We start from the raw sequence: 16,469 nt of genomic DNA, 5'->3' as shown, positions 1-16,469 counted from the left end.
GACCCTCCCCTCGACCCTCTCCCATGCCAGCACATCGTTTCTTAGATATGGGCCCAAACTGCTCCCAAGACTGCAAGTGTGGTCTGACAGGAGCTAGTCTGTATTAACAGCGAACCAAAGGGTGTGCACAAACAGCAGACACAGCAAAGGGTGTGAGATTGTGTGAATATCAAGAGAAGGGCTGTGTAAAACCGCGTGAGACTGTGGATGACCAGCGAAGTGAATAACCACAAGATTCTGCAGAAATCCAAGGCAGCACACATTAACTACTGCAGGAGCTCAGGTCAGCCAGCATCTATGGAGGGGAATAAACAGTTGATGTTTTGGGCCAAGACCACTGATTCCCAGTCCTGATGTAGGGACTCGGCCCAAAACATTGACTATTTATTCCCCTCCATAGATGCTGCCTGACCTGCTGAGTTCCTCCCACGTTTTGTGTGTAAACAGTGTGACTCAGCCTGTGTGTAGGCAAGTGTGGTCTTGTGTGTGACTGGAGGTGTGTGCGTGAAACCTTGAGCTTTGCTCATATAACCCCTCCCCTCTCCCTATTCCCTAGGAGACATTGGAGGCCACATGGGGCTCTTTATTGGAGCAAGTATCCTGACCATCCTGGAAATCATTGATTACTTGTATGAGGTGAGTACACCCTGCCTCTCAGTGATTTGTGCTCGGAGACCAGAGGGAAGGAACCGATGGTAGTTCCTGTGCCCTGGGATCTGTGCTTGGATCTTATCTGTGATAAGAAGTAAACACCAGTAAACTTAAATAAAAGCATAACCCAGAAAAATGAAGACGTTATCACTATTGATAAAAAGTTAACCAACAGAAGAGCATGACCCTCCATGGAAGACATCCCCACGATCTGAGCAGACTAGATGTTGACAAGGAAGCACTGAATGCCTGGCTCTGAGTTGGAAATCTCTTCCCAGAAACAGAAGGGTTCCTTGTGGCAATACGGGACCAGGTGGTTAACACAAAAAATATCAAAAATACTTAATAAAAGACCAACAAATTCAAGACGATAAATGCAGAAAATGCCAGGAGAAACCAGAAACAATCCAACACATTACAGGATCCTGTAGCAGTTTAACTCAATCTGATTACTTACACAGGCACAATCAAATGACAAAAATCATTCACCAAACTCTTGCTTTAAAATGAAAACTTATAAAAGAAATCATATCTCACTATAAATACAAGCCTGATCTAGTTTTAGAGTCAGAATCCCACAAATTATATTACGAGCGATCCGTTATTACAGATAGAATAATCCATAATAACTGTGTGGATATAATATTACAGGATAAATAAGCAAGAACAACTTATTTAATAGATATAGCCATTCCAAACACACATAACTTACAGAAATCAATAAGTGTACAACAGCAGAAATATGCTGAATTAAAAGAGGGGATTGAAAGACTATGGAACATAACAGAGTTTACATTGTCCTGATACTAATACCTATGACTGGTGTCATTCCAAACTCACTTCACTATTACATTAAACAATTAGGCCTACACAGCAATATCTATGTAAATCTCCAGAGAGCCACAATACTAAACACCACCAGCATAGTCCAAAAGCTCCCAGCAACTGAGAAATGAGTGTGCTTGGCTTTACCACACCTCAGGTTTTCCCAGCTTGAGCTGAGAAAAAATAAAAATAATACTACTAAATAATCAAGCAATAAATATCAAGAACATGAGATGAAGGGTCCTTGAAAGTGAGTGCATAGGTTTTGGGAACAGTTCAGTGATGGGGTGAGTGAAGTTATCCCCTCTGGTCCAAGAGCCTCATGATTGAGGGGTAATAATTGTTCCTGAACCTGGTGGTGTGAGTCCTGAGGCTCCTGTGCCTTCTCCCCAAAGGCAGCAGTGAGAAGAGAGCACGGCCTGGGTGGTGGGGGTCCCTGATGACGATGCTGCTTCCTGCAGCAGCAGTCCTTGTAGGTGTGCTCAGTGGTGGGGAGAGCGTCACCCATGATGGACTGGGCTGCGTATATTACTTTTCGTAGGCAGCCCGGGCAGACTGCACGGGAGAGGGTTCAGAGGGGTTTGGCTGGAACGGAGTGTTTGGTCGTGAGCTTGGCCTGTTCTCCCCGAAGTGAAGGAGGTTGAGCGTTGGGATAGGGGAAGGAATGGACAGCAGTGTACAAAATCATGAGGACTGCGGCAGGGTAGAAAAAAGAAAAAGAGAGAAATCATCCTCTGCAGCAATCGTGCCCGCAGCTGGAGGGCAGAGGCTCTGGGTGAGAGGTTGTGGTTCAAAGGGGTGTAGTGAAGAATTTTATGACCTCAAACTGAACGTGGAATTCTTTAAGGGACCCTGTCCTATTACCAAAGGGGCAGGGGCAGGGGCAAGGAGAGGAGGAGGGGACTGATGGGTGGGAGAGGAAGAGACAGGAGGAAGGGCAGGCCATTGAGAAGGAGGGAGAGGGGATGGTTGGGACCTGGAACTCTCTAAGCACTAACCCACTGTCGCATCTTACCCTGCAGCTATTGCGTATCCGTCTGCAGCGAGTTCTGCGGCCACAGCCTGCTCCCGTAAATAAACCGCAGGACACCATTGCGACCCTGGGCTTGGACGATGTCAAACTGGTGAGTAATCGCAAGACCTGGGTCAATCAGAACAGGACGTCTCACCGCCTGTCTCGTGGCATGATGCTCCCTCGGTACCACCCCTCTCACATTCAGGATAAGTCGTCCGGGTGAGCTGGGATTCACGCGGTCTCTCCCTCCCAATGAGGCTTTATAAGACATTGGTCAGACCACACTTGGAGTACTATGAGCAGTTCTTATCTAAAAAGGAATGTGCTAGCATTAGAAAGGGCCCAGAGGAGGTTCACGAGAATGATCCCAGGAATGAAAGGGTTAACAAGTGAAGTGTGTTTAGACCGTAAGACCACAAGACAAAGGAGCAGAAATCGGCCATTCGGCCCATCAAGTCTGCTCCGCCATTTTATCATGAGCTGATCCATTCTCCTATTTAGTCCCACTCCCCCGCCTTCTCACCATAACCTTTGATGCCCTGGCTACTCAGATACCTATCAATCTCTGCCTTAAATACACCCAATGACTTGGCCTCCACTGCCACCCGTGGCAACAAATTCCATAGATTCACCACCCTCTGACTAAAAAAATGTCTTCGCATCTCTGTTCTGAATGGGCGCCCTTCAATCCTTAAGTCATGCCCTCTCGTACTAGACTCCCCCATCATGGGAAACAACTTTGCCACATCCACTCTGTCCATGCCTTTTAAAATGTTTCTATGAGGTCTCCCCTCATTCTTCTAAACACCAAGGAATACAGTCCAAGAGCGGACAAACAGTCCTCATATGTTAACCCTCTCATTCCCAGAATCATTCTAGTGAATCTTCTCTGTACCCTCTCCAATGTCAGCAATGGCTCTGGGCCTGTACTCACTGGAGTTTAGCAGAAAGAGGGGGGAATCTCCTTGAAACCTATCCAATAATGAAAGGCCTAGATAGAGTAGACGTGGAGAGCTGTTTCCTCGTCTAGGGCCAGAGAGCACAGCCTCAGAATAGAGGGACGTCCCTTTAGAACAGAGATGAGAAGGAATTTCTTTAGCCAGAGGGAAGAAAATCTGTGGAATTCATTGCCAAGTCATTAGGTATATTTAAAGTGGGGGTGATAGGTTGATTAGTGAGGGCGTCAAAGGTTACAGGGAGAAGACAGGAGGAGGGGGGTTGAGAGGGATAGTAAATCAGTCATGATGGAAAGGCAGAAACTTGATGGGCTGAGTGGCCCTCTGTAATTTTAAACATGAGATTCTGAAGATGCTGCAGATCCAGAGCACACACAAAATGCTGGAGGAACTCAGTGGGTCAGACAGCTTCTATGGAGATGAATTAACAGCCATTGTTTCTTCAGGACTGGGAAGGATAATGAAGAGGTGGGGGAAGGAGGACATGCTGGAAGGTGACAGGTGAAGCTGGGTGGGTGGGAAAGGTCAAGGGCTAGAGAGGAGAGTGGACCATGTGGGAAAGGGAAGGAGCAGGGGCACTGGGGCAGAAGATAGGCAGGCCAGGTGAAAAGGTGAGAGGCCACAGTCAAAAACAGGAGAGGGAAGGAGGAGGGGAAGAGTTACCAGAAGGAAAAATCGAGGCTCATGCCATTGGATTGGAGACTTTCTAGAGAGATTATGAGGTGTTGCTCCCCCACTCAGGGTGGCCTCATCGCGGCAAAAGAGGAGGCCATGGACCAACACGTCAGAATGGGAGTGGTCGGTCCCCAGGAAATTCCGCATTTGTCGATTGGGGAGGTGGAGGTGATCAGCAAAGCGGATGCCCCAGGCCTCACCAATGCAGAGGAGGCTGTATCAGGAGCTGTAGACAACCCTAACGGATTCACAGGTCGCCTCACCTTGAAGAAATGTTTGGGGCCCTCAGTGGGGGTGAGGGAGGAGGGGAATGGGCAGGTGGAGCATTTCTGTTGCTTGCAGGGGTATGAGCCAGGACAGAGATTAGTCAGGACAGAGACAGAGATGAGACGGAGGGGAGGGACAAATGAACAAGGGAATCATGGAGGGAGCAACTCCTGCAGAAAGCAGAGAGCCGGGCGGGGGGGGGGGTAAAGATGTTCTTGGTGGTAGGATTCAGTGAAGATGGCGGAAGTTATGGAGAGTGATGTGTTGGATGTGGAGGCTCATGGGGTGGTAGTGAGGACAAAAGCAACTCTATCCCTAATAAAGTGACAGGAAGATGGGATAAGCCTGGATGTCTGGGAAATGGAGGAGATACGAGTGATGGTGGAGGAAGGGAAAACCCTTTCTTTGAGGGAGCAGACATCACTGATGTCCTGGAAAAGAGAGTTTCATCTTGGAATCAGATGTAGTGGAGATGAAGGAACTAAGAGAACGGAATAGCATTTTTACAGGGATCAGGGTGAGAAGACATATAGTCAAGCGAGCCATTGGAATGGGTAGGTCTATAAAAGATGCTGCTAGACAGTTTGTCTCCAGAGATGGAGACAGAGAGATCGAGAAAGGGGAGAGTGAATTTCAGGGGAGGGTGGAAGTTAGTGGCAAGGTTGATGAATTCCGCACCCCCCCTTCTATTCCCAGTCTGGCCTCTTACCTGTTCACCTCCCCAGCCTATCACCTACCCCTGGTGCCCCTCCTTCTTCCCTCTCTCCCATGGCCCACTCTCCTCTCCCATCAGATTCCTTCCTCTCCAACCCTTGACCTTTCCCACCCACCTGGCTTCACCCTATGGCCAAATTCTGATCCTATGTCTCATGGTCTCTCCACAGGCAACCTGTGAATCGACCAGATGCCCCCAGGAGGGTCGATTGCTACCCCCCACCCTTCGCCCACACTCTCCACAGCACCGACTACCATTTCACGACTTTGCTTGTTGACTGTGGCCAGAATTCGTGAGCTGGCCTTTCCTCACCGCCCCCACTGTTCCCTCCTCCTTCCCCTCACGGACCACTCTGGCTCTCATCATCCACTCCCTCCCCTCCCTCCTACTGTTCCCTCATCGCACCCTCCTCCCTACCACTCCCTCCTCCCTTTACTCATTACTCACCCTCACTGTCGCTCCTCAGTGGCCCTACCCACACAACCCCCTCCCTCACTTACACCTCCCAGTTTCCTCACTCCCTCATTACCTCCACCTTCTCGATACCCTCACTGCCCTTCCCACACTACTCCCTCTCCCTCATCATCCCCTCTCTCCTCTCCACTCCCTCCAGTTCCTGTTAATCTATCCCTCCTCCCTTCCAGACCCTTGAACCGTCCCCCCACACAACTTCTCCCTCCATCCCACCAACCTCAACATTTCCTCCGTAAACTACCTGCTGTGGTAGCTGTCACCATTAAACACTAACCAACCCCCTGCCCAGCTGTGCCCCCATCCTTCCCCCTCATCCCCTGGCTAGGAGAGGTTTGTTTGCCCTTACCTGTCCCCAGGGTGGGGAAGAGTCTGTCCACGCCTGCTATTCCATCTGTTACCAATCACTCCACATCGCTTGGCTGTCCAACGTGGCAGGGGTGTTGGTGGAGTCACGAAAAACTCTCCCCCCTCCTCCCCCAGTCACCCCCATCATCAGCTTCAGCCAACCACGACCACCCTGAGCTCCCCACTCCCTGCTACTCAGCGCCTGACCCTCGAGATCCTCCTGGGCAGGCCCTACTTGTGCAACCTAAAATTCTCCATCTTGCCGCCTCTGTTTCCACGCCCCCATCCCACGCCACATCCTCTGTCTCCGTCCTCACACTCTCCAGCCATCGAGGATGTGGGGCCAGTATCCCAGCTCAGTCCAAGGGTCACCAGCACTGTTCCCTCTCAGCTGTGCAGCCACGCAGTAGCTGAAATGCTCCCATGCACATAGCCTACGTTGCCACTCAGCTGGAATTTTCTTTTATATAAAGTGAACATTACTATAAAGTGCCACACAGTTTTCAGGCCATGTAGAGATTTCCTGCTCAGAGCAATGGTTGGTCCATGCCGCTGTGAAAAAAGTTAGAGGGAGCATTGGTTAGCAGTGACCCACTACCTGCAATTCAGTGTCCATATCTGCCCTCCCCACATTCCAGTCTCCTCCCTCACTTGCCCTGTCTCTGACCCCATTCCCTCCCTCCCTCAGACTGTTGCTCTGTCTCCGTCCCCGCCCTCAACGCGTCTCTCTGCCTCTGTCCCCTCCTTCCCTCACCGTGTCTCTGTCTGTCCCTCCCTCCCTCGCCCACCTGTCTCTATCCTCTCCCTCGCCCCATCTGTTCCCTCTCTCACTTCACCTGTATCTGTCCCCTCCATCCCTTCCTCACCTCATCTCCCTCCACGTTATTCCTCACACTCGCACTCTCCCAACCCAGGATCCATCGGCCTGGTGCTGGGGATGTGGCAGGTTCTTCTGGGAGTGACGTTGGAGGCCGGAGCCTGTTAGAATCGCATTGGAGCCTGCTAGTGGCGCTGGACTGCGGCTATCTCCCTGCTGGAGTTTCCTGCAAAGAGCCAGTTTGCTGGGATTTTGCCGACTCGTGCTGGCCGGGAGTCCTGAGCAGACTGCAGAGCCGCCTGCAGTCCACACTACCCAGGTGCTGGCTGGCCGTGCGTGGGACATTCACCACATTCCTGTCCGGTGTTACTGTGAAGACAGCTCCGCTCCACTCCACCGCGCCTGCCAAAACTGTCATTAATCTGCCGGGCCGGTAACACGTGGAGCACCAAGCACCCATCACATGTCCATGTGAGAGCATCCTCCGCCTGTTCTATAACTATGTATCACTGTCTGTGCTTTTACACTCTTATGTGTGTGTACCTACACCCCACTGTTCACCTCCCACCTGTGTTCCCACACCCCTCCGTACACCTCCCTCTGTGTGTACCTACACCCCTCCGTATGCCTCCCTCCACCTGTGTACCTACACCCCTCGGTACACCTCCCTCCGTGTGTACCCATACCCCTCCGTGTATACCAACACCCCTCTGTATATCTCCCTCCATGTGTACCCACACCCCTCCATATACCTCCACCCCTCGGTACACCTCCCTCCATGTGTACCTACATCCCTCACTATTCCTCCCTCTGTGTGTACCTACACCCTTTCATACACCTCCCTCTATGTGTACCCACTTCCCTCCGTATACCTCCCTCCACCTGTGTACCTACACCCCATGTGTACCCACCCCGCTCCGTACACCTCCCCCCGTGTGTACCTACATCTCTCCGCCGGGTTGTGTACTTACATCCCGTATACCTCCATCCCTCTGTCTGTGTACCTACACCCCTCCATGGGCCTGTACCTGCCTTCACCTGTCTCTGTACCAACACCCCTTCAGGTATGTGTACCTCCCTCTGCCTGTGTATCGACACCCACATCTGTGTACCTATACCCATGTACCTCCCACCGCCTGTCTGTGAACCTACAACCTTGCACGTGGAACCTTCACCTGTCCGTATGCTTACACCCGTGTGTGTGTGTGTCCCTCTGCTTCTGTGTACCTAAACCCCCCTCTGTACCTCCCACCACCTGTCTGTATACCTACACCCGTGTGAGTGTGTGTGTGTACCTCCCTCTTGCAGTCTGTGTACCTACACCCGTGTGGGTACCTCCCTCTGTCTGTCTTTGTAACTACACCCTGTCACGTGTGTGCTTCTTGACACATGCTCCCGGATATGGCACACCCAAGTGTGTGCCCAGTGAGTGGGGCGAGGAGATATGGCTTTAAGACCTGTGGGTGGGGCTGGGGTCCCTGTGGGTGGGGCTGGGGAAGGGTGTGGAGAGGCCTGTGGGTGGGGTGATGCTTTGGTGAGAGGCTGAAGTGGTTCCTTGTCGGGGTGGAGGGATGCCAGACTGCGGAGCAGATGGCGTGATCCTAAGTGGGGCAGCATGATCCCACAGAACAATGGCTAATGGTGAGGGGCTACCTCCCAGCTGCAGACAACTAGGTTTGATCCCGACCTCCTGTGCTTTCTGTGTGGAGTGTGCACGCTCCCCCTGTGACTGCGTGGGTTTGCTGTGGGTGCTCTCGTTCTCCCTCACATCCCAGAAATGCGCAATGTAGGGTGGGCAAATTAGCCGCTGTGTGCCAGGGGTGGAATCAGGGCACAGCTGGCAGTAACTTGATGGCCAACACCAAACAGTGGGCTGAAGGGCCTGTCTATGAAGGGAGGTGAGAGCGGCCCCTCCCTCCCGCCGAGGGTTTGAGGGTGGGTGTTCTTCGGAGAGAATGACAGTGCACGCTTGTGAATTGCTGGTCAAAGTGTGACAGGAAGAGAAGGAATGAAGTTCAAAAAATCAGAAATCAATTTATTTGAAACATTTTCCAACGCGCAGTATTTCACTGAGCCAACCCAATGTTGTAGATGTTTTTACTGCTGATTGTTACAATGTACTTGGAAACAATGTGGATTATATCATAGTTGTGAAGTTTGAATATTCTCAGAATATATTTATAAATTGGAATTGGGTTTGTCTCTTCTTTTGGAGATGGAATTGGTAGTTTTGAAATTCCATTGGGACCCAGATCAAACTTGTTTCAGAGCCAAGCTGCACTGTCACATCTGGCTCCTTGGCCCCGTACTGGGCACATCTGGAACTGCGATCCTATGCTGGGCACACCTGGATCCACTGTGGCCGTCCAGCTCCCGCCATTCACCTCCTACGGTCCAAGACTTGCACTTCCTGGTGCCGACTGCACAGGTTCAGTGCATGCAGTTTGCAGAACTCCCAAATACATCACCAAAATCTAAAGTCCAGCCGTCCGCTCCACTGGCACCAGGGCACAAGACAGCGAGACTGGGAGTGGCTGCTGTCTCGGCCTCTCTCCCACACCAGCCCACCACTGGAGTACTGATCACTCAGTGGAATGCACATTTCTTTGGTCTAACAAGACTTCCTGATTGAACAGTAAGAGCCCAAACCCCTCTGTACCAATTGGAAGATGAATCCAGGGTTTTGCAGTCCTTGTCCAGCGGGTTATAATTGGGTTTAAACCACCCCCACCCCCGGGTACATAGGCTCTGCTACGGATTTGGAAGTTCCCTGCATCCTCTTCCACCTGACCAGAGTTCAAGCAGGCAGAGCAGCACTGCCAAATCCAACACTGACTTTGCATAGAGATTGTCGGAGAGCGCGAGACAAAGCTCCGCGTGGAGAAGGCAGTATCGGGCACCCTGGCCCTGGGAGTGCATGACGGGGCGGTGGCGCAGAGCAGCGAGACAAAGCTCCGCATGGAGAAGGCAGTATCGGGCACCCTGCCCCTGCCCTGGGAGTGTGCAAAGGGGTGGAGCGGAAGGACAGGGCAACAGAGGGAGAGAGGACACGACGGAGCGTGTGGAAGGAGGGAGGAGTGTGTGATGGAGTGCGTGACGGGGCAACGGAGTGAGTGAGGGAGAGAGGACACAACGGAGCATGTGGAGGGAGGGAGGAGTGTGTGATGGAGTGTGTTATGGGCAACAGAGTGAGTGAGGGAAAGGATGCGAAGGGGCATGTGGAGGGAGGGAGGAGTGTGTTATGGGACAACGGAGTGAGTGAGGGAGAGAGGATGCGAAGGGGTGTGTGGAGGGAGGGAGGAGTGCGTTATGGGACAACGGAGAGAGTGAGGGAGACGATGCGAAGGGGCGTGTGGAGGGATGAAGGGAGAGAGGGTGCAATGGAGTGGTGCAGGGGTGGGAGTGACTTACTGTGTGATGGGACTGTGCGGAGGGAGGGAGGGATGAGGCAGCGCAGAATGAAAGGGAGTTTGGGATTGGGGCAGCACGGAGGGAGCGTGACAGGACAGCGCGGAGGGGAGGGAGGGAGGGAGCGTGACAGGACAGCATGGAGGGGAAGGAGGGAGCGTGACAGGACAGTGCGGAGGGGAGGGAGGGAGCGTGACAGGACAGCGCGGAGGGGAGGGAGGGAGCGTGACAGGACAGCGCGGAGGGGAGGGAGGGAGCGTGACAGGACAGCGCGGAGGGGAGGGAGGGAGGGAGCGTGACAGGACAGCGTGGAGGGGAGGGAGGGAGCGTGACAGGACAGCACGGAGGGGAGGGAGGGAGCGTGACAGGACAGCGCGGAGGGGAGGGAGGGAGCGAGCGTGACAGGACAGCGCGGAGGGGAGGGAGGGAGCGTGACAGGACAGCGTGGAGGGGAAGGAGGGAGCGTGACAGGACAGCGCGGAGGGAGGGAGCGTGACAGGACAGCGCGGAGGGGAGGGAGGGAGCGTGACAGGACAGCGCGGAGGGGAGGGAGGGAGCTTGACAGGACAGCGCGGAGGGGAGGGAGGGAGCGTGACAGGACAGCGCGGAGGGGAGGGAGGGAGCTTGACAGGACAGCGCGGGGGGAGGGAGGGAGCGTGACAGGACAGCGCGGAAGGGAGGGAGGAAGGGAGCGAGACAGGACAGCGCGGAGGGGAGGGAGTGTGACAGGACAGCGTGGAGGGGAGGGAGGGAGGGAGCGTGACAGGACAGCGCGGTGGGGAGGGAGGGAGCGTGACAGGACAGCGTGGAGGGGAGGGAGCGGGGCAGGCCAGCACAGGGGAGGGAGGGAGCGTGACAGGACAGCGCAGAGGGGAGGGAGGGAGGGAGCGTGACAGGACAGCGCGGGGGAGGGAGGGAGCGTGACAGGACAGCGCGGAAGGGAGGGAGGGAGGGAGCGAGACACGACAGCGCGGAGGGGAGGGAGCGTGACAGGACAGCGTGGAGGGGAGGGAGGGAGGGAGCGTGACAGGACAGCGCGGTGGGGAGGGAGGGAGCGTGACAGGACAGCGCGGAGGGGAGGGAGGGAGCGTGACAGGACAGCGCGGAGGGGAGGGAGGGAGCGTGACAGGACAGCGCGGAGGGGAGGGAGGGAGCGAGCGTGACAGGACAGCGCGGAGGGGAGGGAGGGAGCGTGACAGGACAGCACAGGGGAGGGAGGGAGCGAGCGTGACAGGACAGCGCGGAGGGGAGGGAGGGAGCGTGACAGGACAGCGCGGAGGGGAGGGAGGGAGCGTGACAGGACAGCGCGGAGGGGAGGGAGGGAGCGTGACAGGACAGCGCGGAGGGGAAGGAGGGAGCGTGACAGGACAGCACGGAGGGGAGGGAGGGAGCGTGACAGGACAGCGCGGAGGGGAGGGAGGGAGGGAGCGAGCGTGACAGGACAGCGCGGAGGGAGGGAGCGTGACAGGACAGTGCGGAGGGGAGGGAGGGAGCGTGACAGGACAGCGCAGAGGGGGAGGGAGGGAGCGTGACAGGACAGCGCGGAGGGGAGGGAGGGAACGTGACAGGACAGCGCGGAGGAGAGGGAGGGAGCGTGACAGGACAGCGCGGAGGGAGGGAGCGTGACAGGACAGCGCGGAGGGGAGGGAGGGAGCGTGACAGGACAGCGCGGAGGGGAGGGAGGGAGCGTGACAGGACAGCGCGGAGGGGAGGGAGGGAGCTTGACAGGACAGCGCGGAGGGGAGGGAGGGAGCGTGACAGGACAGCGCGGAGGGGAGGGAGGGAGCTTGACAGGACAGCGCGGGGGAGGGAGGGAGCGTGACAGGACAGCGCGGAAGGGAGGGAGGGAGGGAGCGAGACAGGACAGCGCGGAGGGGAGGGAGTGTGACAGGACAGCGTGGAGGGGAGGGAGGGAGGGAGCGTGACAGGACAGCGCGGTGGGGAGGGAGGGAGCGTGACAGGACAGCGTGGAGGGGAGGGAGCGGGGCAGGCCAGCACAGGGGAGGGAGGGAGCGTGACAGGACAGCGCAGAGGGGGAGGGAGGGAGGGAGCGTGACAGGACAGCGCCGGGGGAGGGAGGGAGCGTGACAGGACAGCGCGGAAGGGAGGGAGGGAGGGAGCGAGACACGACAGCGCGGAGGGGAGGGAGCGTGACAGGGACAGCGTGGAGGGAGGGAGGGAGGGAGCGTGACAGGACAGCGCAGTGGGGAGGGAGGGAGCGTGACAGGACAGCGCGGAGGGGAGGAGGGAGCGTGACAGGACAGCGCGGAGGGGAGGGAGGGAGCGTGACAGGACAGCGCGGAGGGGAGGGAGGGAGCGAGCGTGACAGGACAGCGCGGAGGGAGGGAGGGAGCGTGACAGGACAGCACAGGGGAGGGAGGGAGCGAGCGTGACAGGACAGCGCGGAGGGGAGGGAGGGAGCGTGACAGGACAGCGCGGAGGGGAGGGAGGGAGCGTGACAGGACAGCGGCGGAGGGGAGGGAGGGAGCTGTGACAGGACAGCGCGGAGGGGAAGGAGGAGCGTGAAGGACAGCGCGGAGGGAGGGAGGAGCGTGACAGGACAGCGCGGAGGGGAGGGAGGGAGGGAGCGAGCGTGACAGGACAGCGCGGAGGGAGGGAGCGTGACAGGACAGCGCGGAGGGGAGGGAGGAGCGTGACAGGACAGCGCAGAGGGGAGGGAGGGAGCGTGACAGGACAGCGCGGAGGGGAGGGAGGGAACGTGACAGGACAGCGCGGAGGAGAGGGAGGGAGCGTGACAGGACAGCGCGGAGGGGAGGGAGCGTGACAGGACAGCGCGGAGGGAGGGAGGGAGCGTGACAGGACAGTGCGGAGGGGAGGGAGGGAGGGAGCGTGACAGGGCAGCGCGGAGGGGAGGGAGGGAGCGTGACAGGACAACGGGGGGAGGGAGGGAGCGAGCGTGACAGGACAGCGCGGAGGGAGGGAGGGAGCGTGACAGGACAGCGTGGAGGGTAGGGAGGGAGCGTGACAGGACAGCGCGGAGGGGAGGGAGGGAGCGTGACAGGACAGCGCGGAGGGGAGGGAGGAGCGTGACAGGCCAGTGCGGAGTGGAAGGAGGGAGGGAGTGAGCGTGACGGGACAGCGCGAGGGGAGGGAGCGTGACAGGACAGCGCGGAGGGGAGGGAGGGAGGGAGCAAGACAGGACAGCGCGGAGGGGAGGAAGGAAGGAGCGAGACAGGACAGCACGGAGGGGAGGGAGGAAGGAGCGTGACAGGACAGCACGGAGGGGAGGAGCGGGATAGGACAGCGCGGAGGGGAGGGAGGGAGCGTGACAGGACAGCGCGTAGGGAGGGAGCATGACAGGACAGCACGGGGGGAGGGAGGCAGCGTGACAGGACAGCGCAGAGGGGAGGGAGCATGACAGGACAGCACGGGGGGAGGGAGGGAGCGTGACAGGACAGCGTAGAGGGGAGGGAGCGTGACAGGACAGCGCGGAGGGGAGGGAGGGCGAGACAGGGCGGCGCAGAGAGTGAAGGGAGTCTGTCCCACCTGTGCTCACCCCTGCTTGCAGAGCATCACGCTCGGTTGGTCCATCTGCGAGGGGCACGCCATTTACAGAGGAGCGTCATTGTCGGGGCATTCCGCCTGCATCTGGTCCTGCTGTGGAGCCGCCAAGCAGACCTGACATCGAGAGTGAAACACCTCCAGAGGAATGGAAGCGGAATGCAGGAGGGTTGGTGATGGGGGGGGTGGTGTTGGGAGGATGAGAGGGGTGGCAGAATGGCGGGCTGCCAGGAGCCCCCTCAGGTGCTGTTGCCCTGTTCCTGATCGAAGAGCAGCATGGCCAGCTGAGCACGGGAGCCCAGCCCAGAAGGTTGCTCTGCACGCAGCGGTGGTAGACGTCCTCGCTGGAGCGCGCGTCGCAGGCGCGCTGCCCGGAGGCCTGCCTGAGCGCTGGCTCCACCGCCCGGAAGACGTGCAGGCCCGAGAACTGCACGAACATCTGGTACAGTCCAGCGACTCCAGCAGCTCCTCGCTGTCCAGGGCGGCCGCCGCGGTCCCTTGCTGCGCGTGGCCATGTAGTCCGCGTTGTAGAAGCAGGCGGCCTCGAAGAAATCGCGGTCAAAGTGCCCGGCACCCTTCAGCAGGTCGACAGTGAGGGGCGGCGGCTGGTTGGGGTAGGCCACACGGGGATCGTACTCCTGGAAGGGGATGGGGAAGAAAACCTGGCGCTGGCTGATGCTGTTCATGCGACAGCGGTTGAGGAAGTCCAGGCTGAGCTGGCTGCTGGCGGCCACCAGGAAGAACAGCGTGTCTACCGGGTACTTCTTGGAGAGACGTCCATGAGCTTGATCTGGGAGGGGGCATCGGTCTTCACACTGATCCACGGGATCTTGCTGCCCGGGTGACTTCTTCTCATACTGGGCGATCTGGGCCTTCAGGCCGCCGAAGATGTCGTCGGCTGACTCGCGCTGTGCCTCCAGGGGCTCGTAGATGAAGAGGAGGGTGAGGACGGCGTTCTCCTCGGTCTCCAGCGCCATCAGGCAAACTCCTCCAGGAAGCGGGCGGCCTGGGGGCGCTCGCGGGCGCCCAGCGGGAGGATGACGTGCAGCCGGCTGGCCTCGGTCACGTAGGGCATGGGAGGATCTCCACGGCGCTGAGCGGCCGCAGCAGGTGCACCCTGGTGGTGATGGGCCGGCTGTGGCCGCGCTCGGTGGCGGCCTCCAGCCCAGGTCCAGCGTGTACTCCATGCCGCGGGTGGGGTCGAAGCGCCGGTAGCCGTTGAGGAGCCGCTGCTTGCGGAGCTGCAGCGAGGGCTGGTAGCGGCGGTTCAGCTCCGCACGGCCTGTCTCCAGCACGTCGCTGATGTCCAGCCGGTCGGCCCCCCGCAGCTGGCAGCGGGGGGCCCCGTCCGAGCACCAGAACACCTGCTCCTCCGTGAAGTAGTCCCAGCGGAGCACCTCGAAGCGGCTGCGCGGCCGGAATGGGGGACTGATGCCCAGCGGCCAGCTGGCCGACTCCCCTCCTCGGCCAGGCCAGTCACGTTCCGCAGCTCCTCCTGCGAGCACAAGCACACACAACGCCGAGTTACGGACGGCAGAACAGTAAATCAGATCGGTACAGACCCTTCAGCCACGATGTACCCCCCCACCAAGATCATCGAACCCCTCCCTCCCACAATCGCCATTTTCCTATCATCCACGTGCCCATCTCAGAGGCTCTTAAATCTCTCCAACGTATCTGTCTCTGTGCCACCCAGCATGGCGTTCCACTCTGTGTAAAGGACTTACCTCTGACATCCCCTCACACTTTCCTCCAATCACCTATAAATCATCCCCCCGATATTAGCCATTTCCACACTAGGAAAAAGTCTCCTAACTATTCTCTCTATCCACGTCTCTTATTGTCTTGTACACCTCTATCAACTCTCCCTCATTCCTCCTTCGCTCCAAAGAGAAAAGCCCGAGCTCACTCAACCTATCCTCATAAAACATGCTCTCTAATCCAGGCAGCGTCCCGGTGAATCTCCTCTGCACCCTCTCTACAGGCTTCCACATCCTTCCGATAATGAGGTGACCAGAACTGAACTCCAAGTTACTACACGACACGTCTGGCTGGGATAGCACGGAAGAAGTGGCCTCCTGCTCTTACCTAGCCGGCGCAGGACGCACAATCGTTGGGCCTGACACGCTCCCCAGCTGGGGCAGGACATGGCGTGAGCGACAGGCTGTCTACTACCCTTGGAGGATAGTAAGGGAGCCATTCGGCCTGTCTGGGGTAGCACACAGGGAGCGGAGGAAGAGGGGGCCATTCAGCTCGTCCGGTTTCTGATCGAGGATGAGAAGCAGAGACACTGACTCTGTCCCTCTTTCCACACGGGCACAAGCACTCCAACAATTCCTGAAGTTCATTGTGTTTCAGTCCCTCAACACCCCTCGTCCCTTAATACTGTGGCTGCCTGTGTGCAATGGGAGCTAAAATGCTGACTGACATTAGAGAGGGCAGGCAGCATCCGCGGAGGGGAGGGAGAAACGAGGGACACAGATCAGCATGGGAGTTATTAGGGTACAGGGGAAAGGTGGGAGGTTTATAGAACAGATTGATACCACCGCTGGTGGCATAGTGGCATCAGCGCTGGACTTCGGAGCGAGAGGTCCCAAGTTCGAATCCGCCGCTCCCTTGCACGCTGTCCGTCCGTGCCTGGTTGCGTGTCAAGCTAACAACTCGACCTCATACAAAAAAAAATCCTGGAGAGGGATGGGCTCCGCCAGGTTTCAGATGCCCAAGACACGTCGTGCGATGAGCACACCAAAAGATCGGTGCGAAAAGCTTGTCATGACGGCGCCCTGACGACTCCACCAG

General features: G+C 57.4%; 1 protein-coding gene and 1 pseudogene across 1 annotated transcript in view; one reads left to right on the top strand and one right to left on the bottom strand.

The window, feature by feature from the left end:
• LOC140193108 (acid-sensing ion channel 4-A-like) overlaps positions 1 to 5,441 on the top strand; it is a 308,432-nt gene extending 302,991 nt beyond the window's left edge. The window contains exons 8-10 of the mRNA XM_072250511.1: positions 557 to 636; positions 2,499 to 2,600; positions 5,274 to 5,441. Coding sequence (XP_072106612.1) covers positions 557 to 636; positions 2,499 to 2,600; positions 5,274 to 5,381 — 290 coding nt within the window. The 3' untranslated portion in view covers positions 5,382 to 5,441. The remainder of the gene's footprint in view (positions 1 to 556; positions 637 to 2,498; positions 2,601 to 5,273) is intronic.
• An 8,391-nt stretch (positions 5,442 to 13,832) lies between these two features.
• Positions 13,833 to 16,469, bottom strand: part of LOC140193107 (chondroitin sulfate synthase 2-like) — a 16,623-nt pseudogene continuing 13,986 nt past the window's right edge.

This window comes from Mobula birostris, unplaced genomic scaffold (genome assembly GCF_030028105.1).
Source record: "Mobula birostris isolate sMobBir1 unplaced genomic scaffold, sMobBir1.hap1 scaffold_385, whole genome shotgun sequence".
In the NCBI taxonomy this organism is placed as follows: Eukaryota; Metazoa; Chordata; class Chondrichthyes; order Myliobatiformes; family Myliobatidae; genus Mobula; species Mobula birostris.
Note: the sequence above shows the minus strand (reverse complement) of the source record. Positions and strands in the feature narration are given on the sequence as shown.